Source organism: Chenopodium album, chromosome 14 (genome assembly GCF_948465745.1).
Source record: "Chenopodium album chromosome 14, dcCheAlbu1.1, whole genome shotgun sequence".
Classification (NCBI taxonomy): domain Eukaryota; kingdom Viridiplantae; phylum Streptophyta; class Magnoliopsida; order Caryophyllales; family Amaranthaceae; genus Chenopodium; species Chenopodium album.
Genome location: NC_137847.1, coordinates 49,757,855 through 49,782,733, shown reverse-complemented (window position 1 = coordinate 49,782,733; position 24,879 = coordinate 49,757,855). Strand labels below are relative to the sequence as shown.

General features: G+C 34.3%; 4 protein-coding genes across 6 annotated transcripts; 2 read left to right on the top strand and 2 right to left on the bottom strand.

The window, feature by feature from the left end:
- The first annotated feature begins 597 nt into the window (after window positions 1-597).
- Window positions 598-1,026, top strand: LOC145578247 (uncharacterized). The gene has a single exon (XM_081635603.1). It carries the CDS (start codon window positions 598-600, stop codon window positions 1,024-1,026), a length of 429 nt encoding a protein of 142 aa, XP_081491729.1.
- Window positions 1,027-2,914: 1,888 nt separating this feature from the next.
- LOC145577428 (secretory carrier-associated membrane protein 1-like) lies at window positions 2,915-10,168 on the bottom strand. The gene is made up of 13 exons (XM_081634857.1): window positions 9,957-10,168; window positions 7,858-7,923; window positions 6,031-6,144; window positions 5,855-5,917; window positions 5,500-5,533; window positions 4,733-4,855; window positions 4,348-4,410; window positions 4,155-4,248; window positions 4,019-4,064; window positions 3,861-3,928; window positions 3,699-3,747; window positions 3,362-3,427; window positions 2,915-3,246 (listed from the first exon to the last, which is right to left on the bottom strand). Exons 1-13 carry the CDS (start codon window positions 10,011-10,013, stop codon window positions 3,160-3,162), a joined length of 930 nt encoding a protein of 309 aa, XP_081490983.1. The 5' UTR covers window positions 10,014-10,168; the 3' UTR covers window positions 2,915-3,159.
- A 1,172-nt stretch (window positions 10,169-11,340) lies between these two features.
- LOC145578246 (uncharacterized) lies at window positions 11,341-14,760 on the top strand. The gene has a single exon (XM_081635601.1). It carries the CDS (start codon window positions 11,341-11,343, stop codon window positions 14,758-14,760), a length of 3,420 nt encoding a protein of 1,139 aa, XP_081491727.1.
- A 1,407-nt stretch (window positions 14,761-16,167) lies between these two features.
- Window positions 16,168-23,564, bottom strand: LOC145579453 (uncharacterized). Of its 3 annotated transcripts, none has more exons than XM_081636699.1 (16): window positions 23,204-23,564; window positions 21,739-21,836; window positions 21,508-21,624; window positions 21,254-21,289; window positions 21,039-21,137; window positions 20,621-20,704; window positions 20,417-20,535; window positions 19,781-19,882; window positions 19,358-19,474; window positions 19,207-19,272; window positions 18,339-18,405; window positions 17,765-17,818; window positions 17,244-17,333; window positions 16,982-17,008; window positions 16,822-16,896; window positions 16,168-16,605 (listed from the first exon to the last, which is right to left on the bottom strand). In XM_081636699.1, exons 2-16 carry the CDS (start codon window positions 21,802-21,804, stop codon window positions 16,450-16,452), a joined length of 1,275 nt encoding a protein of 424 aa, XP_081492825.1. In that variant the 5' UTR covers window positions 21,805-21,836; window positions 23,204-23,564; the 3' UTR covers window positions 16,168-16,449. The 3 variants fall into 3 exon arrangements, with proteins under 3 accessions (XP_081492825.1, XP_081492827.1, XP_081492826.1); XM_081636701.1 differs by having other exon boundaries at window positions 16,822-16,893; window positions 23,204-23,563; XM_081636700.1 differs by lacking the exon at window positions 23,204-23,564 and adding an exon at window positions 22,074-22,406.
- Between the last annotated feature and the right edge of the window lie 1,315 nt (window positions 23,565-24,879).

Genomic DNA, 24,879 nt, shown 5'->3' with positions numbered 1-24,879 from the left:
ATTCTACCACCTAAGCAATAACCCAAACAATAGAACAATTAAAACTACTTTAAATAAATATTTTTTTTACATTATATATAATAAAGAAAAGTGAGATAGCGGATTAAAAAAGATTATAAACAACGTAGAGTCATAGTAATTTATAAAAATAAATTAGTGAACATATGAGCGTTGCTCGGGCAAAAAACTAGTTCCAACCAATAGAGAAAGATCTAATTTATCATCCTGATATATATAAACAAATATCAAATGACGAAATCGCAAATAAATCAACAAATATATCCAGTCAACATGTCGTTTGCATAATTATATGTTTTATATCAATACATATTGGGCCTATTTCTAATAATTACGCTTTTGCCAATTGATAAACAAAAGATCAAAGAAAGTGATATTCTATAATGCGTACACATTTTGATATTTTAATTTTTCCCGCACACACACTCAAGTGACCCAACTGCCCCTCACTTGCTCTCTTAAATGCTCTCTCTTTCTTTATAAATACACATCTTCGCACCCATCTCACTTTAGTCCATATCCTTACACATCTAATCACATAACAACAAACAAATCTTCAACCCCCCCAAAAAAAAAACTATGAACATCATCAAACCAACAAAAGCAAGTCTCTTCCTTACTCTCCTCATCATCACAACCCTCACTTCCCTAACCCGGGCCACCCGGCCCGACCCGACTTCCAAGGGGGCCAAGGCCAAGGGCCACAACAACGGTGGCGACTTCTTCGGGCCGGGTGGCGGGTTTGGCATACCCGGGTTCAACGACCCGGGTATGTTCGGAGGCGGGTACGGATACGGATACGGGTCACCGAGCGGGGGCCACGGAAAGAGTGGGACCGTAAGGCCTAGTGTGGTGTGCAAGGAAAAGGGTCCATGTTACATGAAGAAACTAACGTGCCCTGCTAAGTGTTTTTACTCCTTTAGTAGGTCTGGCAAGGGTTATGGTGGTGGTGGTGGAGGTGGTGGTTGCACCATGGATTGCAAGAAAAAATGTAGTGCTTATTGTTAAGCTTTTATTTTATGAGTGGGAAAATTAATTAAGTGGTTGATTATATCTTTGATGATACAACAACTACTACTATAAATATATATATAATATATATGTGGACAATATAGTATATGGTATGTGATCTTATTTAAGGCTTTTGTTATATGGTGTTACTAATTAGTTCCTATTATGTTACTTTTATATGAGTAAATAGTAGGACTTTTATGATTTATATGTAGCTATATATACTTATGATGTTATTTATGGTTTTGTTATTAGTATTAGACTATTAGTGGTTTGTGAGGGTTTTTTTCTCTTGCCTTTTGTGTTTGCTTTGCTTTGATGTTGTGGGATGTAATATATATGGTACTGGACTACTGGTGGAATAAAGAGAGGCTATATCCTCTTGCTTTTGGGTTTTGTTTGGTTTGATCGAGGCTCGAACCGGTGTGCCCGGCACCGGGGCTGCGGTGTGAGGCAAAGCAATGTATAGGTGGTGGGTGGAGGTTCTACTTGATATTAGAAATTTATAATACTATGGAGAACTATTTAATGCTATATATAAAGCACATTTACGGGTTTAGTAATAACGTGTCAAACATAAACTATAAAGTCACAAAGATAGTTTTTTTTTTTTTTTTTTTTTTTTTTTTTTTTTTTTTTAAATAAAAGGTTAAGGACCCTATTGAATCAGCACCTCTCACATATCAACACTTAATAAGAGCTCACGAATTCCCACCGTCTCTACCGGGGAGAGTGGGAGACGAGTTTTACTAGATCTTTAAGGAGTTGAAGTACATTATTGAAACGTGTTTATAAATTAGTTATTAGAAATTAGAATACGTAACATTGATTGGTATGCAATTCATCATCCGTACAAATGCAAAATATGTTACTGCCGCCTTAATGTTTCCTTGAGCTTGTATACATCCTTTTTCTATATAATTTCGTTCTTTTCATTATTATTACTTGTATTATTTTCTTAAGGTGGGTCCATCATTTTGTGTTGAACACTTCCTTTGTTAATTAATACGATGATGGTTCCACGATGGACTGCAAGAATAAATGTATTGGCTAAATTGTTAAAACTTTTGTGAGAGTAAATAGGTTGATGATAAATCTTTGCCTTTTTGATGATTGCATGTACCACTCCTTTTTATACGAAAAATACAAATACAATATCTAATCTGGAGTATTCAATTTAGATACTGTAACTTTATACAAATACAATAAACTTAAATAACCGTCATAGTTATAAGATCGAAGTGATAATCTTCAAAGAGGTAAGTTTCATATAGAGATGATGACTCGAATGCATCAAAGACCATGAGAGTGTATATGCATGACATATGATCAATTAAATTTTAATGCCGAGTTCTTATTAAAGAGTCCAGGGTCTAATCGGTTTTTGTCAAAGTGTTCCGGTTTAATTGATACACTTACTTCCCAGTCATGATACAGGCAAGCCTCTAATACCACCAACATATTGTTCTCAAACAGTTGCAGACCTGTATAATTGATTAAATTCAATTCAGGTCATTTTTGATAGTTTTTACTTATTAAGTTATTAGTCATGCAATTTGGATAGGGTCACATTCAGATCTAATGTCAACCAATTCAAATAATAAGCTAATAATGGCGGTCACAATTTCTTTGGGGCCTTGTCTCGTCAAGTAGGATCATTTTTCAGTTTAGGTCCCAATCAGGTCATGTGATTTAAGTACAATTTGGATTCGGCTGGAACAAGCTCAAGTTCAAGTCATATATTATACAGAACGATGGTAATTTCACTACCAAAAACGCGCAAATATTCTTGTTGCTATAGCAAAGAATAGCAAATATATGTAAACATACGGAGTACATTGTAGCCAGTACCATAAATTAAACAAAATTACTGTACACATTGCAGTTAAATACGCGATAACTTTGAAAATTCATCTATAGAATATGCAAATCAGAATTAATGTACCTACAACCTTTATGAAAAAAAACAACCCTCTCACAATCCACTAATATGAAAAATGTGAAAAGCAAATAAAGGAACAATGATATATATAACACGTATGGAATGTGCAGCTGAAAGATGGTTTTCGTTCTCTACCATACACAAGGGGTTACTATCCTGAATCAGCACTCAGCAGTCATTGGATGGAATCAAAATGCGGCTCTCATGGCACCTCTAGCAGCCTCCTGCCTCATCTGTGCTGCCTTGCCACTGCCTCGGAAATACATGTATACTTGCTGCAATATCCATATTATTTTGACTGTTAGTGCTCCATGCAATTCGAAAATTACTTTAAAAAACCTTTAGAATTTAGAAATGAGAAGGAAGAAATAGGGGAGTGAAGAGGTAGACCTGAAGAACCCCTACGCTGATTACCGACTCAAGGCAGAATAGTCCAAATCCAATGAAGTAGAAAATCTGCAAACATAAGTTGATAGAAATTTATCACCTCTAATATTAAGAGCATTCACAATTGACCATACTAACACCACTCTTGAAATGGAACTTTTAAAAGGATCCTTGGAGAGAACAAAGTGGTAAGGGGAAGGCAGTAATAGAATAATGCCTGAATAATATCATACCATACCTTAAACTAACGATATTTTTTTTTTAACAAACTAAATTTTGGATCAAGTGATCCATTTTAAAGGAAAATGTAATACGAAAAAAATAAGGATTTAAAACTTACCCCAACCAAGGCATTCTGGCTAATAAGATCTATGGCTGGAAGGATTCCTCTGTTTATAAGGAAAACAAGGGTTAGTCAAATATTCTGACCACCCCCCCCCCCCCCCCCCCCCCCCAAAAAAAAAAAAAAAAAAAAAAAGGTAATAATTTATACAACACTCACGCGAGGGATTTTCCTTTAAAGACAATAGGAGGAGCTACAGCGGAAAAAATACAGAAGCCAACGTGAATCTGCAAAAGGAAAGAATGAAAAAGAGGTGAATATATGTTTACTCCAACAGAAATCATAGCAAGCCTTACAACAGTCTTAAGAGCCTTTACCAGATAAAACAAGAAGAACCATCCGAAGTTCATGGCACTTTCAGTCCTGCTCAAATAAGGAGGTATGAAAGTTAAAAGGAAAACAAAAAAAACAATAAACAATCACTTGAATTGTGAATAATTAAGTATCAAGTACCTGAAGGCCCGGTAAAGTGGACGATACCACAACACATAAGCACCAGGGACACCCGATATAAAGTAGATAATAGCAAGGAACCATATAGTTGCATCTGGAACAAGTCATGTATTAGATCGACTAGAAAGCCCAATATATCACAGGGTCACAGCCACAATAGTATATTTTGTATACAGCAAAAGTAGTAACTCACCACCACCCTTAATCCAAGCTGTAGTAACAGCTACAATGTTCCAGGTGAGACACAGTGTCAAACCTGCAACATTCAAACACTGACAATGTCAGAACAAGCAATCTGAAGAAGTATCAATTCGAAGACATTGTGTCTCATCAAATAGGCCAATATGAATATATCCATCAACTTATTTAAAAATATTACAAGAAAATGAGAGAAATTATGGGACAAACTATAAGAGGTGACAATCATCTACTCTTTAAAGGGATCAGTACATGTTAAAGAAGTGCGAAATTACCAGAGTATCCTTTGGATCTTTAATATGACCTACTGCGATTTAAAAACACTTTCTTATAATACACATCAACATACAAGGAAATAAAGGGCAAAAAAAGGAACAGACCTATCAGAGTTGCAAAAGCTGTGTACTGTAACTTCTGCAGATGAATTGGTATCTCATTTCCAATGTCGTGATGGATAATTGGGAAAAATGGAGGCCAATTCTTGTCCTCGATAACAATTCCAGCTGCAAAGGGAAAGTATGAATCAGCTAAAAATTGTAAATGTGGCCATCAACTATTGAACCAAAAAACACATACAATACATCAAGTCTAGCCAGGTCATATATTAGAAGGAAACTAGTAAGAAAAATCTAGTGCAAGTAGAATTAGGCAGGAAAAAAAAAAAAAAAAAAAAAACTAATGGTTAACATGCAAAGCAATTTAGTGTAAGCAGAATTAGGAAGAAGTAAAGCAAAAGCAACTTAGGGTCTCTCTGTTCAGTAGGCGGTTATAAATGATGGTAAACTAGCAATTTAGTGTAATGATGAATTGATGATAAACTAGCATGTAGTAATATAATTGAATGTATTTACATATACTCATTACAATTACATATACTTATTACAATTACCAGTATTTATTACCATCTAGATATCTACCAATGTAGAAACTCCAACAAATTGATAAATGAACGGCTATATAAATTTTTTTAAAAAAAAAAGAACGTATTTACATACTCTACATACAGTAAAAATCCAGGAAAACAATGTCAAGCACAAAAAATAAAAGCAGCCTGGTTCCAAAGTGTCACTCTTACTACTGCATAGCAGCTTTAAATAAACAACAGAAAGAACAGCGAGGATGACTTTCAGCTAAACAATAAGCCTACCTCGTTGTGCAGCATCTTCCTTCCGTTTCAGCACCTGTATCATTGAACAAAACTTTTAATGTAACCACAAAGACAATAGAAACTAAAATCTACAAAAGAGGCCTAAATTCACTACAAAATTTACAAATGCACATTAGGCCACTGCATTCATGAATGTGTGGTACAACATGAATATGGAAACTTATGGAATTTTGTACTATTCAAAGGATTAAACAAGAAGAACAGCAAAAATTCTTAACAAGCACTAAACAAGTAAATGATTACAATAAAAAGATGAATGCATGTTGATCAAGCAAGCAAGCAACAAGGATGAAAAAAAGCCATTGTGTCGGCAAAGATTAACACAAGAACTTACCTCTTCTCTCTTTCTCAATTCAGCCTCTTTTGCCTGAAGTTCTTTCTCTTTCTTCTTCAAATCCTATACGAAAAGTCTAAGGCCATTAATATATAACTCATAAGTAGTATCCACAACAAATATTGAAAAGTGACAAGATAGCAAACAACATTCAACATGGAATTTTTTGCAGCTACCTTTCCAGAATCAAGGGGAATATCAACTGTTGCAGTAGGATTGTAAAAGTCAGCAGGCTCAGGTGGAAGAGGTGAAAGCCTTGAATTTGAGGCTGGAGGAACACTTCCAGGATTCTACACATCAAGGAGAATGTTTGTGAATCAAACAGACCATCATAGCTAACACTTGAAAACAAAGCCATGATGATCATCAATGAAAGGACTAAATTGAACAGTTCAGCTACTTGAGATAAGACAATCAACAATCACACAACTCTAAAGGCCATACTAATTTTTCAAAAAATAAAATAATTATAATAATCAAGGTAGCAAATTCATTTCTAAAAGATGATTGTGCCTAATGCTCAAGCACCTACGAGTCTTTGGTACATGGAAGACAATATGCTCTGTAACCATTAAACAACAACATTGAAGCCTCAATACCAATGATGGGGTCAGCTACATGAACAAAGACATCATTTCATAACAAATTATCATACAAATTGCCTTTTTTGCGTTCATATGATTTCATATATGTCCTTAGCAATTTCCAAGCCACACAGCAGATAACATATATTAATCAATCATAAATAAATAAAGCTTGCATCAGTCATTTGAAGTTATAAGGGCTCTTAGCAACTAATTTATACAACAGTACAAAATCATCTCAAGGTAAATTATTCAGCACATCCAATTAGTGTCATCGCCTGCTACTCCAGAAGTATGTGACGTACAATTAGGGGTGTTAATTGTGTTAACGAGGTAAACGAGCCGAGCCTGCTCGATGCCCAGCTCGGTCAAAACTAAGTCAAAGCTTGGCTCGAGCAGTCTCATCTTGAGTTTGAGTTCCGCCTGAGATCTTAACAAGCCAAGCCCAAGCTATCCTTAGCATGGCTCAAAAGCTCATGAACAAGCTTGATCTTTTTTAACATTCATATCATTTTTAAATAAAATGATTTAAAATCCAAATTTATCTATTTACAATTGGGGTTATTGTCATATATGGGGCTTTATTTGAGAAAATTCCATTGTCAATTATAAAAACTTGATACAAACAAGTAAATTTGAGATTAGATCGAATATTTAATCGAACCCCGGGACGAGCTCGAGTTGAGCCTCGAGCCGAGCAATGTCTAAGGGGTTTTGAGCTCAAATCGAGCTCAATTTCTCAAGCTCAATGAGCTTTGATTTCGTCTCACCCCAATGTACAATAATTGTGTGGCCATTTGCACAAGATTATGATACACTTGGTTTAAACTTGCATCAGATACATCTTAAGAGTAACACTTAAATAATATGCACCCACATGAAAATGCTCAAAGAAAATATACCCACACAAAAAAAAGGTAGTCACCAACCATACTTTATTATGGTTTAAAATTGAAAAAAGTGTGTATATTTCAGTTTATAAAATTTCTGTTTTTGGCAAAATCAAATTAATTGTAAAACCCTAGAGAAGGTTATTTTTAATCTGGCTGCAAGAAAAGCTTGAACAATCAAAGGCTAACCTGACATGATAATACAGCTAAAATTAAACATATAAAATTGATAGCAATTTAAACCGTTTTGAATAAAATGGGGTCTCATCTTAGGTATCAATTTAGTGATTCCTACTTTGATAATGATTGAAGAAACATCCTAGGAACTTTTCCATCCCATTTAAAACAGCAAAAGAACATCATCATTCCAGTAATCAACTAACCATACCCTCATTGCCTCATATAAGTCCTTGAGGGACCACATATACTGAAATCACCCCCACAATATGCCTTAAAGCCAAAGTAATAACGGCAAACGTATAAGTCATTATGGAGAAATGCTGATTTGAAAAGATAGAACGGTACTTACAGGCATATAAAAGGCTCCTCCAGAAAAGTTTGATTGACCTGAAGCTTTGGCCTTCCTTTCTTGTTCCTAGAGATGATTAAAACATTAGTCTTTCAATCATTTCTTTTATAGGAACACAGATATACAGTTAAGTAAAAGAAATAATAAAAATTTACTCCATTTTTGAAAAAAAAAATAACATTTAACACACATTTTTTTGTCTGTTTAAATACTCTTTTGTGCAGGTGCCTTCTCTGACTCTTTCCATATACATGGCACCCACTAAAATGAATAAGGAGGAAGCATTGTATTTGAAAGGAAAAAGTAAAAAAGAACTTCACTGATTGACGAAGGAACAGCTATAGTTATCATGAGCCAGTATAGATTGACTAGATAACACTCCCCAACTAAGTTCGTTCAACCAAAACTTATGGGTGAAAGTATGAAGCAATGAAGCTAGTTATAAAATAAACACTAATACCCTTTATTTAATGACACCATGTCAAATTTACTCTATGACAAAAAGAAAGAAAAGAAGAAAATGAATAGGAAAAAAAAAAACCATATAAAAGATAATGAAGCAGTTAAATAAAATTTAATGGATTGCTACAATGCTATCTGTCACAGCTTTATAATAGACAGAAAAAAATGAGGCAAATAGCCTTATTTACGGCTTAATAAAATGTCTTCACAATACTCTCCTTGGATTCAACCAGCTTTCCTCTATTGCCACCCACCATGTTCGCTGCGTCATTTAATTACAAGCATGCAACCAAATAATGCTACCAGGAGAAGGCGAGCAGCAACTACTTTCAATACCAGTGACCACATTAACTAACCATTACAAGATTTACTTGATCTATTATACCAATGTAATCAACAAAGCATTATGAAAAACACTAAATAAGCCCCCCTCTAACCAATAAAAGAAGAATAAAGCTAAACTGTATTAAAAATATAATCAATCAACATATACATTAGCTTCCTAAATCATGATTCACAGTAAATTAACACTTCTATTAATGGCAACTAGAACGATCGAAGGGGAAAGATAGAGAGGGGGGAAGATGGAACTCCAATTTCCATCCAAATCTCCCCGAAGTTGAATCCCTCCCTCTGCCCCCCCCCCCCCCCAACCCCACGCACACAAACACACCTTGTCCCAAGCTCTTATATAGAAAAGGGAGCTTGTTTCCCTTCTTTTCCCTTCTCTCTCATTTCAATCATTTCCTCTTATCAAACAAAGTGTAGCAGCAAAGTTTGTTTCCAACATCAGCGGACGGTTCAATTTATAAAAAGATAATTTTTTTATAGTAACCATTAAAGTCAAATTAAACTTTACCTTTCCTATACCAACATTATTAGTCATATCACTAATTTACTATAATCGTAGAAATTTTAACTAGGCATCCTATGCTCAAAACAAATCATAACGTACCCCTACATTTTTTTTTAAATGCCTGAGAAACCAGACCAAATACAACCACACGATAATAATCACACCCATTTCAAAGTAGCCACATTTCCCCAAATCACCATAAACAGTTCCAGGAGCCTAAACGACCACCAAAGTCATCCGAACACAGGATACGAGAATCAATCATCCGTGTGGAATGCCGACATGGATCCGAAGATAGGCCGGCTAAAATACCATAAACTACCATCAATCCATGGTCCAACCAACACTTCTACAGCGTGGTTGCATATTGCATCAAAATGTTCAATGATCCGATACAATGTTTTGAGATCGATCACTAATCAACATATTACAAACAATAACGATACCCCATCCAAACATAAAAAATTCACATACATTACCTAATTGTGAACATAAAGTTCACATTTTTAAGGGAATCAACGCGAATTACTCACTTCACCGATTTCAACTGAAGTAAGAACAACAAAAAACTGACCCTAGATCTAATAAATCTCAATACCCAAGAACCAAAAAAAAAAAACCCCAAAATCAAATATTACCTAAAAATTCAATCAATCAAAAGAGAAACTACCCTTTTAGCGGCAATCAAACTAAACCCAGATTAAAAATCAAACAAATACGAAAATTAAAAAGGCAAAAACGAAGATAAGGGTTTGTGTATTTGTGAGTGATGAAAACTTACAGAGAAGGGATTGACTTCTTCTTCTTCAAAAGGGTTTGGATCGTAACGACCGGCCATTTTTGAGATCTTCAAAATGAAAGCAAAATCTGAGGAATAGAAACCCCAATCTCAAATAATCAACAGAATTTTAGAGAGAGAATGAATTGAAGAGAAAGCAAAGGAAAAAATAAAGGGTGGTTTTGTTGAACAAGGAAATTTAACCAAATTTTGACGAGGAGGAGGTATATTGTATATTTGGTCAGCGTTATATTTTTAACAGGACTTTTCTAATACGACTCATACGATTGTGAATTTGTGATTTGTAAGTGTTTATATATATATATATATATATATATATATATATATATATATATATATATATATATATATATATATATATATATATATTTTATTTATTTTTTGAAGAAATATTATACTCTCCCCGTTTTTAAATACTTGTTTCATTTCTCTATGCACGGATTTTTAGAAGAAATTGGAGAAAGTAAAAAATATAAAAGTAGTGGGATAGTTGAAAGGATTAAAAATTGTAAAAAACAAAAGTAGTTAAGAGAATTGGAGGAGAGAAAATATATAATTACTCGTGATAAAATATGATTTATGTTGTATCCCGTAGTTGAGAGAAATGAATTAGATAATGTAAAAGTTTTCCAAATAAAGAAATGGAACAAACATTTAAAAACGGTCGAAAATGGAAAGTGGAGCAAGAACAAATGAAAATTGAAAATTTATCAAAATTTATACAGAGAGAAATTATATTTTACTAACAAAACAAGTTAAGGAAATTACCAAGAAATTAGTAATGGAATTTTTTTTTGCATGAAATACAATCTTTAATGGGATGTAAATATCATGTTAACCAAACTAGAACCTAAAACACTATCAAAATCTAGTTTATTTTGCTTTTCTCGTGTCTTTGTGAATTGCTATGTTGTCACACTTTCTCTTCTTTGTTATGTTATGTTATTTATTTATTTCCAAAAACATTTCATCATATCCAGATTCAATTTCACATTATATGATTATACCGAGTATGATTTTTTAGGGATAAAAATCAATCTAAATGGTTTGTGAACTTTTGTAGTTAGCTCGAAATTTTCAAGAGTTAAGCAAAACAAACAGGTCATGTATAAGCTCGAAATTTTCAAAAGTTAAGCAAAACAAACAACTCATGTATAAGCTTAAAATTCGCCCTTTTGTAATGTTAAAATAGTGTAATTCATCATACATATTTTGCGCAAATAAACCATAGTTTATAAAATATTTGTACGGAGTAGTATAAAAATTGCATTATTTGAAAGAAAATGGTGTGAATTTGCTGAAATTCTCTGATCAAGGGAATTTATTTCACGGTTTGTTTCACTTTAGCAACAACACTCCCGAAGTGATGATTACTGGAATGCATGCATCAAGTGTCCCTAAAGAAAGACATCTAGATTGGCAACGTCTCAAGCATTCTATCCCTCCTAATGAGATGCCTTGGTTGATTCTTGGAGATCTTAATGAAGTTACAAAGCAGTCAGAGAAATCGGGGGGTAGACCTTTCAAGGATAGTCAATGTAAAGATTTTAAGAATTTCACTGATAAGGCAGGGGCTGTGGATCTAGGGTTTCATGGGGCTCCTTTTACATGGACTAATACGCGAAAGGATGGTGCACTTATTCGGCAGCGTTTGGATCGTGCGCTTTCTAGCATTTCATGGCTTGATTGCTTCCCTCACACAAAGGTTTTGCATCTTACTCATACAAATTACTCTGATCATTGCCCTTTGTTAATTGATATGTCTAATCCTGTTGTTAAAGGCCCCTTTCCCCTTAGATGTAAAGAAGTTTGGATTGAGCATCCGGATTTTGCTAATTTTTTTGTTAATAATTGGGCTGATTCGAATGATAACTTCTTACTGGGTCTAGACAATTTTAATAAAAATATAAAATCATGGAACTCAAATGTTTTTGGTAATCTAAAAAAGAAAAAAAAGCAAATTTTGGCAAGATTGGATGGTATTCAATTATATTTATCTTATAATAATTCGAATTTCCTAACTAATCTTGAACAGGATTTGTTAAAGGATCTTGAGGATATTCACAAAAGGGAAAGAATTATATGGGCTCAAAAGGCAGGAATTACTTGGCGTAAATATAGTGATCATAATACAAAATATTTTCATATTTTAGCCAAGGTCAAGAAAAGTCAAGGGAAGATTTTAGCTCTTAAGGATAATGATGATATTTGGATTACAGATAGGGATAAATTAAAGAATTTAGCTACTGAATATTTCAAGAACATCTTTTCCTCCAAATTGAATTCGAGCATATCTTCTCAGACTTGTTCTGCTCCAAATTTTATCTTAACTGATCAGAATAGGAATGCTATGTCTCGTATCCCTTGTATAGATGAGGTTAAGGAGTGCTTATTTTCAATGAATCCAATGAAATGTCCTGGCCCAGATGGAATTCAGCCACGTTTTTTACAACATTTTTGGTCTGATCTTGGTTCATCTATTTATAACTTTGTGCTTAATTGTTTTCAGTCATGTGAGGTTCCCTTAATTGTTAATAACTCCTATATTGCTCTTATTCCAAAAATTGAAAATCCTTCCAAATTTTCGGAATTTAGACCCATAGGATTATGTAACACTAGTTATAAACTGATAACTAAGTTGGTCTCAAACAGAATAAAGCCTTTTCTCACTAAAATCATTAATCCTCTTCAATCAAGTTTTATCCCTGGCAGAGGTATTGAGGATAATATTATAGTGGTAAAAGAAATTGCCCATGTGTTCAAAAAGGCAAAAAAAGGAAAAAATATATGTGCTTTAAAGCTTGATCTCACCAAGGCATATGATAGTCTAGAGTGGTCGTTTATTGAGGATACTTTACATTTTTTTGGCTTTCCTGTCAATCTAAGTAAACTAATCCTTAATTGCATTTGTTCACCTAATATCTCAGTGTTATGGAATGGTGAAATCTGTGATTCTTTTTCTCCCTCTAGGGGTATAAGACAGGGAGATCCCCTTTCATCTTATATCTTTGTTTTATGCTTGGAGAGATTATCTAGTATGATTGAGCAGCATGTTCGCAAGGGTTTGTGGAAACCAATTAGACTCACCTCTTCCATTCACATTTCACATATTTTTTATGCTGACGATGTGTTTCTATTTGGTAATTCTTCTACTGCCAATATTAGTGAGATGCTACATATTTTGAACAAGTTTGGTGATTTATCTGGCCTAAGATTAAATCAAGCAAAATCATCACTGATTTTTCCACCAAAAATGAATCACTTAATCAGAACTAACACTGCTAATCTATTTGGTTTTAAGTGTTCTATTTCTTTTGGAAAATATTTGGGGATTGAGATAAGTCCTAATAGGCTAAAACCCTCTCATTATTTTGGATTGCTTGATAAAACAATGGATAGAATTAGGGGTTGGCAGGCTAAGCTTTTAAACCTTGCTGGAAGATGCACTTTGATTAAGTCGGTTCTAAATTCTTATCCTGTTTTTCATATGCAAACCAACTTAATTCCTATTACTATTCTTGATAAGCTTGAACAAAGATGTAGGAAGTTTTTATGGAATAAGGTGGATAATGTGCATTATAGCCCTAGGATTGCTTGGAGATATGTTACTATGCCTTTGGCTGCTGGAGGATTGGGTATTAGAAGGTTGAGAGATTGGAATATTTGCTTTATGGCTAAATTAGGATGGACTCTACTTAATAATCCTTCGAAATTGTGGGTGAGAATTTTTAATGAGAAATATTTAAAGAATTCAGCTCTCTTTGATTGTGTTCCAAAGCCTTCTCACTCTCCAATTTGGAGGGATCTTCTTAAGGGAAGACATCTTTTAGCCTCAGGATTGAAAATAGGCATAGGTAATGGTTCTACCACTTCCCTTTGGTATCATCATTGGGCGGGTAAGGCTCCCATTTATCTTCTTATGTCTCAGGCAGTCCCTCCTCTTATGGCTAATTGGTTTGTTAGTAATATCATCAAGGATGGGGTTTGGTTTTTGAATGAAATTAATCATTTACTTCCTGATCATCTGGTTTCTGAAATTTTAGCAACTCCCATTTCTACAGTTTCCAATTTTGATGATTTTATTCATTGGCCTTTATCCAAGTCTGGTGAATTTACCATCAAATCTGCCTATCAAGCTCTTATTTCTCCTACCTATCATCCATTTTTATACTACTCCTCATGGAAATCACTTTGGAAGGTAACTGTACCATCGAAATACAAAATGCTCCTATGGAATGTGGTTCACTCTATTCTTCCCGTGGCTGAAAAACTTGCTATTTTTTTGCCTTTTATTTCCCCTGTATGTGCTAGATGTAACATGTATAACGAGTCTCATTTGCACCTGTTTCGTGATTGCTTTTCATCTGCTATACTATGGAAGGATATATTTGCAAAAATTCATCTAACCACTAACTTTAGTTTTCATGATTTTTTTGCTTTGGATTGGTGTGAGTGGATCAATTTCAATCTTGCTTTGGATAGTCATTGGAAAATGACTTTCACAATTGCAATTTGGCACATCTGGAAGCATAGAAATATTGTTGTTTTTGATTTAAAAATGTTCAATCCTCGAGTGGTGTTTAGTAGATTCATCTTGGACTATCAATGTACTAACCACATACTGCAGGGTAAAGCCCAGGTTGCTGCTAGCTCTAGTAGCTCTCTCATTCAGAATTCGTGGAATCCCCCTCCCAAAGGCTGGGTAAAACTTAATACAGATGGAGCTTGGACTGCCATCAATGTAGCTGCTGGAGGAGGTGTTGTGAGGAGGGATGATGGTACCTAGATTATGGGATTCTCAAGTAAGTACAATGCGGTTTCAGCTTTTGCAACAGAGTTGTTAGCTGTCAGAGAAGGAGTGGCGATGGTTAAAAAGCTTGGAGCAAAGGATGTGGAATTGGAGATTGATGCCTTGTCTCTAAGGGTCATGTTAAAATCTGCAGGAAACAATCTACACCATGAATTAGCTGCAGTAGTGAAAGATATTGAGGAAGATGTCAAATTCTTTGACACCTTTGAAATACTCCATGTGAAAAGAAGCAACAATGCTGTTGCACATGAGTTGGCTCAGATTGGTCTGAACATGAGTGTTGGGCACTGTCTTCATCTTGCTTGCCCTGAGTCCATCAGACCAATCTACAATGCTGAACTCGCTGAGGTAGCTGCTCTGATTGATGCTGCAGACTCTGATGAGGAGTAGTTGTTTGTTATGGTCCAGTAGTGATATCATAGCTAGTGTATTAACCTTTAAGTTAGTAGTTTTTCGAAGGGGCACTATATTAGAAATTAAGGCCATTTCTTTTGTTATAAATATATGGCTTATTTCTGTTAGTTTTAGCTCTAGGCTAAGCTATTTAACAATCCCACATTTTGCAAAGCGGAATGGGATTGTGTTTATTTTGTGTAAGACTCTAATTAATTAATATTATCGTCAATTATGTGTTTAAAAAAAAAAAAACTTTGATTTTAAAGCGGTGCAGCCCAAAAAGTAAAAATAGGAGGCGTACGAAGATTTGCTTTGGCCTTTAAAAGTTTGATGCGCTTCTAGAATAGTCTAGAAATAGAAACCGCTTTCAAAGAAACTTATTTATTTCTATTAAGGAACTATTTTCATTTCCGCATTCCACCTTTTGTCCTTTTGTCTAAAAATAAGCAACCATTAACACGTTTTATTAATTAGTATAACACGTATCTTGTTATAATGAAATAATCACAGGATGACAAGATTTATCACCATAATACACAAATTACATCTAAATTGTGAGCAGTAAGCACTAATAGTAGCTTTGATGCTAAATAAACCGTGCTAACCGGTATTCGAATACGAACTATAGGCACATCTTGCCAAGTATAGTGATCTAGTGATGGTTGTTAGTTTGTTACAAATCTTACAACTTCTAGGCAGTAGCAGGTGTAACAAATTCAACAATAGCATGGTATTAGTGTCAGCAACAGCTTTAGCATGTCAGCAACTAGCTATAAAACTTATACTAATAATAGTTAAAAGCAGTCGCTTGTTTGTTTAGTATGGTAGCTTCATTCAACTCCGTAATACACAGCAGCTTTATGAATACTCAATCTATAATTTTTATACATCAAGAATCGATAAAATTCCCTGAGCTGACAAAAGATCAGCAAGGAATTCAGAATCAGATAATTCAGACACCAATGACCGATCTTCCAGCTCCTCGCGTACATTAAAATATAGCAACCATTTTCCATATATCAAAAGAACCAAGGTAAGGAGTGAAATGAATGTTCAGTCTATCATATACAAACAGGCAAGTAAAAAAATGAATTAATTGATGTGGTCCTGTAAATAGACAGCACCAGCATTACAGGAAAGAAATATGTAAGCTATAACAAAATAAGCGATTCTAAGAGCACATGAACCTCTAAGTTCCTAGGTGAATTCCCGGAAACATCTATAGCACTATGTTGAAAATTGTTATTCACAGTCGATATAAACATCTCGTTACCAACTTCTTTTCCCTCGTGTTTTTCTAGTTCTAGAGAACAAATTAAACCAGCTATTTGTTGAATATGGATCCACCCAACTACTATCCTTCTTGACAGCTCTCTCCCATCGTTCTTTAAATACTTTAAGCTCAGAAGTTGATTGCCTGCGAATCTGCTCCATTCACAAAATGTAAGAATGTTATTCTCTAGCGCATCCCAGTTACCACATTTGTTACTTTATAGAGAGATAGCTGAGCCTTTAAGAGTGCTCCAATTCACTCTAAATCTGAAGCCCGCATCATTCCCCTACCCCAAACTCCCATATAAATAGGCTAAAGAACTCAAAAACAAAATCAAGTATATGTTTCCGTAAAGTAATAACAATTACCTCCACACGAGAATCAACGCCTGAATGTTTCTGCTTTATCACCTCCACATGACTATCAACGCCCAAGTGTTTCTGCTTCATAAGGAACAAAAGAAAGATTATTTAGCTATTACAAGCATAAATGACAAGCAGCGAGTTGGATAGCCAGAAAGTTAATTACCTTTGTGGTGTCTAATGACTTCGAAACCTGCGTGAAGATTGTCAAATGTCAATACAACCAAGAAAAATGTATGGACCATGTATTCAAGAAAAGACCAGCCAATCTCAAATACGAGTTCTCACAAAAAGCATGAGAAAAAATTTGAGGAGTTTGTTTTGTTGGCCCAACCATAATGGTGATACATGTGGAGCTAGCCTTATTGTAGAACTCCAATTCATAACACACAGGTCATTCATAGAGCACAATATAAATTTGAGCAAACCTTTTTAGCCGATGAACCACCGAGAGTTTGTATGCCTTGATGAACAACATATTCACTATCAATTATGCCCACCCTCTTTGTCCTATCACCCTGTCAATTGTGAACGAATTTAAAGAATAAGGGTTGTAGAACAATAGAAAAGATGATGAGCAGAATTAGAACTTGAGGTCTGAGGATATAACTATATCAAGTTAAATTTAAAAAAAAAAATTCACCAACATTAACATTAACAGGGATAACTTGAAAGCAGGTTTTCAGACTGAAAGCTAAATGACTTCAATGACATCAACAATCATGTAGCATGGATTCTGCCGAAGTGGGGTAAAAATGTATTATGTATGCAAGCCTTTTAAGTAAGACTCGCTGATAGGCTGTTTCTAAAAGAAGACAACATAATTATTTTCCAGAAAAGGGATCGTGTAGACATAAAAAGTCTCATTTGCAGTAGCAGTAAAATGGAGAGAGGGGCGTAACAGTTTAGGCAAAAATATAGAGGTCCATAAGCAGGATCAGTTCCTCACCTGTGCACAATAACCAAGCTTCATGTCCAATCCCCAGCCATGAACAAGATCATTCTGAAACAAGGCAGAAAACCATTTGTCATGATATGCATCAGCTTGAACTTATTGAGGGGGTCATAACAATAGAACTTGGGTCAACCTTTATCGAGGGCAATAAGATAAGAGTTAACGTTAAATTTGTGATTCCCCTCTATAGGTACCTTCTGCAATTTATGGTAGATTGGTGAAAGCCAATCAACTAAACAATTACTATCTCTGAGTTTGCACAGACTCCAATGCAAAATTTGTTTATGGGCGTTAAATGCATAGAGAAAGATAGCAATCCATGTGATGGATGAGGAGAGAGAGAGAGAGATGACACCTTAAAAAGGAAAGAAAACATTCTTTGCACATAATGTGTAGCAGCTGTTTTTAGTAAATTTTGCACATAATATGAAATGGAGGTAGTATTATCTACTCAAAATCATAGATTAGATATACACTAGAGTTTCAGTTTCACCACAGCACTAATTCAAGGTAGCATGTAGTACAAGTAGACAATTCTTATACCCTTCAAGTTGCAATATATGTATACCTGTATAAGATGCCAAGTACAACGCCAAGCTGACCTCGAAAATACAGGGGCCATGCCTTCCACCCACCTACAGACCAGATATTAATCGAAAAGATGAGGTTGCTAAACCACACAAGAAAATTGACACTGAACTATAAGCAACAGACTACTACTGTCAACAGTAAGAAACCACAATTACTGTCAACATTTATTTGAACCACATGAATAAAAAATGGTAATCACTTTAGTCATGACTCATGAACTCATGGTACACAATGAACAGCAACATTTCAGCCATAGCAATGATCAACCCAAAATCTTCAACATTTCACCAATTGCCTCAGTCCACCCCCAAAAACTTCTCTTTAAAAAACCCTGGCATTACACAAAAGCAAATCTGTATGTTCCCTACCCCCTAGGCCTCTACCCCTACACAATTCATGTCATTGTTATCTGCACTGTATTTCTTAATACAGTTGATATATCACCACTAACTGACAACTTCACAAGCATATGATTAAGTCCCTAAACTCCCTACATCATCATTTCATACATTATTTTTCTTCCAACCAAAAAGTATTAATCTAAATATCATTAAAGCTTGGCTAATACTATGATGCTAGCCCAGCAAAATATATAACAATGCCTCCTACATGGCTTTGAAAGTTCATGAAAACCTCAACATCCAATTTTTCCCAAATTAAAAATTTTGCACACCATGTTAAACATTCTTTCCATCCATTTTCCTGTTCAAATTAAAAAGGTAAACAAGCTATTCCAAATTTTACAAGGTGGCAAGGAAACAAGCAGAAAATATAAATTTAAAGCATAGCAAACCCAAAGATTGAACTAGGTGTGTATAGTATTCTTGAAATTTGCATACACTTACCCAGTGCAAGGTGGCCCCATGCTAGAACTTGTACATTTTGTAAAACCCCTATAATCATAAATTCTCCTGCATAAAGAGGCAGAGGAATTCAACAAAAAGCTAACCTACTCTAATAGATCAGAGAAATGGAAACATAGATCAGCCCAGTTACCTATGGAACCTCTTTGTTTTTTTACGAATCGTAATACGATGATGTATTTCAGTCGAGTTGGGGTCCAAAGCTGGCTGAGATATCTCGAACCTCTCAGCTTTCACGATATTCAAGTACCTATGGCAAAATAGGAAAAAGGTTTTACAACTTTTACAGAGGGCCAAAGGGATAGTATACCTTTCAATTACAAGCAAATACATCCCCTTCTCCCCAGGTCAAGCTTCCAAAAATATGGCGCGAAGAGCATATTAAAAGAAAACCAATGCATTATAGCTAGGATTTCTTATAACATTACAAGCATAATGCAAAAACATCAAAATTCCTTCTGCTTTTTGGATTACAATCAGAAATAGTTTGTCTTATAGAAACTAGTTGCCAAAAGAAGTCCCAAGTACTACTGGTGTCATAAGTAAATTAGCATACCTTCCAGGATGAAAGTGTCGCACTCCTAGGTCTTCATCCCAGAGAAATATGTAGTCATAGATAGAAACAATGTCTGGATGTAGAAAGCGTTTGGCAAACCACCTAAATACAACCATTGAACAATAATTATACAAAGTAAGGACCATTACTCCCACACAAAATCTAAGAAAAGGAGAGCAATATTAGTAGAAAATGTGACAGGAGTAAAATTAATCTGTAGCATATGAAGCCCACATCTGAATACCATTTTAAAAAAACCAAACGATATATTGACTATAGCGTTCATCACCACGACTATAACTGACTTCCTTCCACCAACCATCTTGGCACAAAAAATACAATAACATTCAACATAATCTCATATGAAGTTTTTAAAATCATTAACACCATCACTGACCCCTTCTAAGCTCATGTAATAAACAAGATTAACTACCCACCTCTCTGCCAGTCTAATTAAAAAACAAGGAAGCGGAACTCAACTCAAAATTGCAATACCGAGCAGAATCATAGCACATGTAAAATGACAGGATACCAAATCAAAATCATGCTACATCTGGCAAAAAGTAATAAATACACAGTAGTGATATCTGAAAGCAAGGCATGGAGTTTGAGGAAGACAGATATTGGAGCCCTTACCACTTTGTTTGATTCTGTGCAGCCACGTGAATAGCCTTGTTACTCCAATCTAAATCCCACCAGCTGTTCATGTTGCCATCGTAATGAAATAGCATAATTGTAAAATTTTCTGCAAGAAACTGAAGTAAAAAAGGTAAGCCTGGACAAAAGTAAAAGAAATATAATATGTCTATCGATTTTAATCAATGGTAGATGACTATTTACCTTCTGAACTATAGAGTCAACATTATGTTTTTGTTTAATACCAGCAGCAATTGCTAGCAAGTTATGAGAGCTGGAATCATCAACCTAGAAAAACAAACATCAATCAGATGAGCAAAATTTATGTTGGTAGAATACTTCTGCTCTTTATTGATGCCACATTCAAAAGAAGGAACTGCAGTTCCAGATTGTTAAAAAGAGGTCAAACTTTGCTAGCTAGCAACTTAGCTTCCAGGAAAAATAGGGGGGGAGGAAGAGAACAAAGAGCAAAGAGCATAAGAAACATGAAGAAAACACAGGCTGGTAAAAAGTTAATACTACGTAGTAGCTCAATGAAATGTAGTTTTTTTTTTTCTTTATTTTGGTAATATACACAAAGCCAGCTGTCTCATTGAGAGGTGCACAAGAAACTAATTCTGACCTTTTCCCTTGAATGAGACCACAAAGGCTTCAACTCCAGATCTGATCTTGCTTGAACAATGCCTTTAGGCAAATTATCCAACTCTAATGTCCTTAAATTCTACAATAACCAAAATATTATATATATATATATATAAAAAATATGTGTTTACACAATAGAAAAAGAAAAACAACAGCTCAAAATCATTCTAGAGATGCAAAAACCCATCAAATTACCTCTGTGTTACCAAATGGATGCCTTTCAGCGTCAATCTGAAAAGACAGAAAACAAAGAAAGAGATCAAATTTAGCATACAGCAGGCATAGTTCCAAATCCCTTCCATTATCAAGAAAACTTGTAGAAAACCCAATGGCAATAGGTACTAAATGATGATAGCCAAATGCCTCAAGATAATTTAACAACGAACAAAATCTACAAGAGGTGAGAACAGATTATTTAAAGTAAAACAAGGAAATTTGTAACATTGCACCTCTGTCTGGTGATACTGGTAATTTGTAGTTCTGTACACAATGAACATCATCGCTATACATACAAATGCCATGAAAGCTAGTTGTCCCATCCTGAATCCATGTGCTCCATGTGGTCCCTACAGGAGCAAAGTTCAAGTTAAAATTCTAAGATCTGAATTTCAAAGTTTTCCATACACAGCTACTCTGAGAAAAAAAAAAAAGAGAGAGAGAGTTCATGGTGCAAACTTTACCCCATCAGACAGGGCAGACTTCTTTCTAGGTAACCATCTCCATGATTTAAATGTCTTCATAGACATTCAAGTTTACCCTAGCTTCTTCTCATAACAAACTGCAGCGAGGAATGAATAAGAAATTATTGTCATAAGATATTCACAGCATGCACCTGAATGGCTGAAACTACCACTTCTTCCATCCCTTATTTTTCTAATTAAGAGTGAGGAAAGGAGGTTGCAACAAACTTGTAATATCTAATTCCATTTGTTTACTTCATATAAAAGATTACTAATCAAGGAAAACTTCGTGAAAATACGAAAACAAAAATAAATACATGTAAACAAAATACAACCATTTTTAATATTCTTGACTGATTAGGGAGAAGGATGTGACTTCTGAACATCTCAAGGTGCCAATAACGCAAGATACATAACTGTTATAATCAATTTCTCACGCCTCAAAATCACAAGTTTACAGAAGGTAAACAGCTAAGTTGAAGGCGAAGCGACTAAGACCGAAAACATGTGTATCAGCAGCAAGAGCAAAGTAAACAGAATTCACATTTATTTTTGCAGAAATCACACAACACTTGTGACAAACTCAAGTGATTAAAAAGCCAATAAATTTGAAGGGTAAATCTAATGAGAAAGCAACATAGATTTCTACTGAATTGGCAAATATCGTAAACCCTCAAGAAACCACCAATCCAAAAACAGCAAACACCTACTACACGAATCATAGGATAAACACATGCATAGCATTACACTTTAATTAGTAGCAGTTACATCTACAGCTCTAAACTGCAGACGCCACCTAAATTAATTAGTTAGCGTGTTTCGTATCCCAGATCAAATCCCGTCTACATCACTCCCTTTGCGAAGACTCCTATAACCCGGAAACTAAAAATATGTTATGTTTCTTAATTCGGTGAAAACTTAAGAGAGTGATAATCCTACCAAAAACCCCAAAAAATGCGAAATAATATTCAAAACCCACCAAATACGTTAACCTACAAATCCAATTAATTTCAATTTTCACCAAATTATAACCAACTCAATAATAAATTGATAATGATAATTCTATTTCTATACACCTCACCACCTACTTATTAATCAAATTAGTTGCCCACTAACACGAAATAAATCTTAATTGCTATAATTACGAACCATACTCTTGTCCACTTTTTTTAATAATAAAATCCCACTTTAAGTTAGGTAAACTAATTTTATTTAATTCCAAAAATAATTTATATGTTCCGCCGCATTATTATATTTCAAATTACGAAATATGAATTACAATTAATCACACGAAAATACAAAAATTAATGCGAAGAATCATTAATTACATTAAATCAACAAAACTCAGAAACATGGATCTTTTAGATTTAATGCATGGAATAAAATCAAGCTTTAAAAAAAAAATCGAGATCAAAATCAGAAACAAATCACACAAAATTTGAAATAACAATGACAATTGAAATACCTGAAGATTCTTCTAGAAGAACAATAACAACAACAATGACGACAACAATAACAACAATTGGTTAGATTTGAAAATTGGATTGAAGTGCAACAACCGACTGAACGAATGAAGGTAACGAGTCGACTCAGTGAGTGACGAAACGATTCAAGCGAGTGAGTTGGAAAAGAGAGACTGAATTTGAGGAGAGAAGAAGAAGAAGTGGTGAAAATATTCAAGATTTTTTTTTTTTTTTTTTTTTTTTTTGGTGAGTGAATATTTTTGTAATTAGTCACTCTAGAAAGGAATGAATAGCATGGAATAAGCTGTTTATGTTGTGGTTTTCTCTCTCTTCTAGATTGTTAGCTTTGTTAATTTTGCTATTTTTGGATTTGTTTAAGTGACCTTTATAGGGATTTTTTTTTTAACATTTTCTGAGGAAAATAGACTAATGTTGTTGTTGGGCTTCTTGTTTAAGGGGGAAATTCGGGTAATTGGGTCCGGTTTAATAAGGTCAAATCTAATACATATATGAGAGTTTTTTCCCGATTTTTTATAGAGTCACGTAAGATTTAATTTTTTGAGCGCGTCATGTAGGATAATAAATTTTAGTGGTAACCAATTAAATACGAGATTATTAATTTCTTTTAGAATTAAATACGAGATTATTAATTTCTTTTAGAATTAAATAATTTAAGTAATACATAGGCAAAATTGGCGAATGAGATTTTCCATTTTAAATTAATTAAATATAAAATACTATCTTTTGATATCAGGAATTTTATTTAAATGTATAACAAATTTTATCATGTATATATATATAATTATTTTTAAAAATTCAAACAAATTGTGCATCGCACGGGTTTCATCTAGTATGATTTTAAACTTAAGACGTGTTAAATGATTTTGTTCATACAAATTGGAATTTGAATTAGGTTAATTTGCTTCGGTTTCGAATTGTGTTGCATGAGTTAGTTTTTTCAACTCTAGCTGTTTAACTTGGCTTGTAGACTTTGTACAGATGGAGTTAATGGTGAGTTTGGGTGCGGGTTATTTTTGAATTGTGTAATTTTGGCTTGAATATGATTACTAATTTTTTTAAATGCTTTAATAGTTCATATGATTTATGGAAATTTATGAACCAATGTATGCATACTTGTACAACTTTGGCCTTGTTTGGTAAACAATTACTTTTGGTTAACATTCTAAAAATTCTAGGGTTTTTCTAAGATATGCCCCTAAGGTAGTCGAGTTTTTAAGGTGTACCCATGCTTTTTCAAATTTCTAAGTTGTGCCCCTCAACTCACTACCATTAATAAATGATGTCCTCCTTGGGACTTCCACGTCACCTGAAGTTAACTATAAATTTAATAAAAAGATGATAAAAGGTAAGGAAATGATACGAGAAAGAAATCTTAACCACAACAACCCTAATAACGAAAACTAAAGCCACGAAATCACGCTCTCAATTAAATTTTAAATAACTAATAAGGGTACATTTTAGTATTGATAAGAAGTTGAAGGGCACGGCTTAGAAACTTGAAAAAGCATGGGTACACCTTAGAAACTCAACTACCTTAGGGGTATAGCTAAGAAAAACCCAAAATTCTATTATGGCTTTACCGATAGGTTGAAAAGCTAGCTTTTACGCCTAAATGCTATTTGGAACAGTGTTTTTTTTTTATTTTTTTATTTTTTTG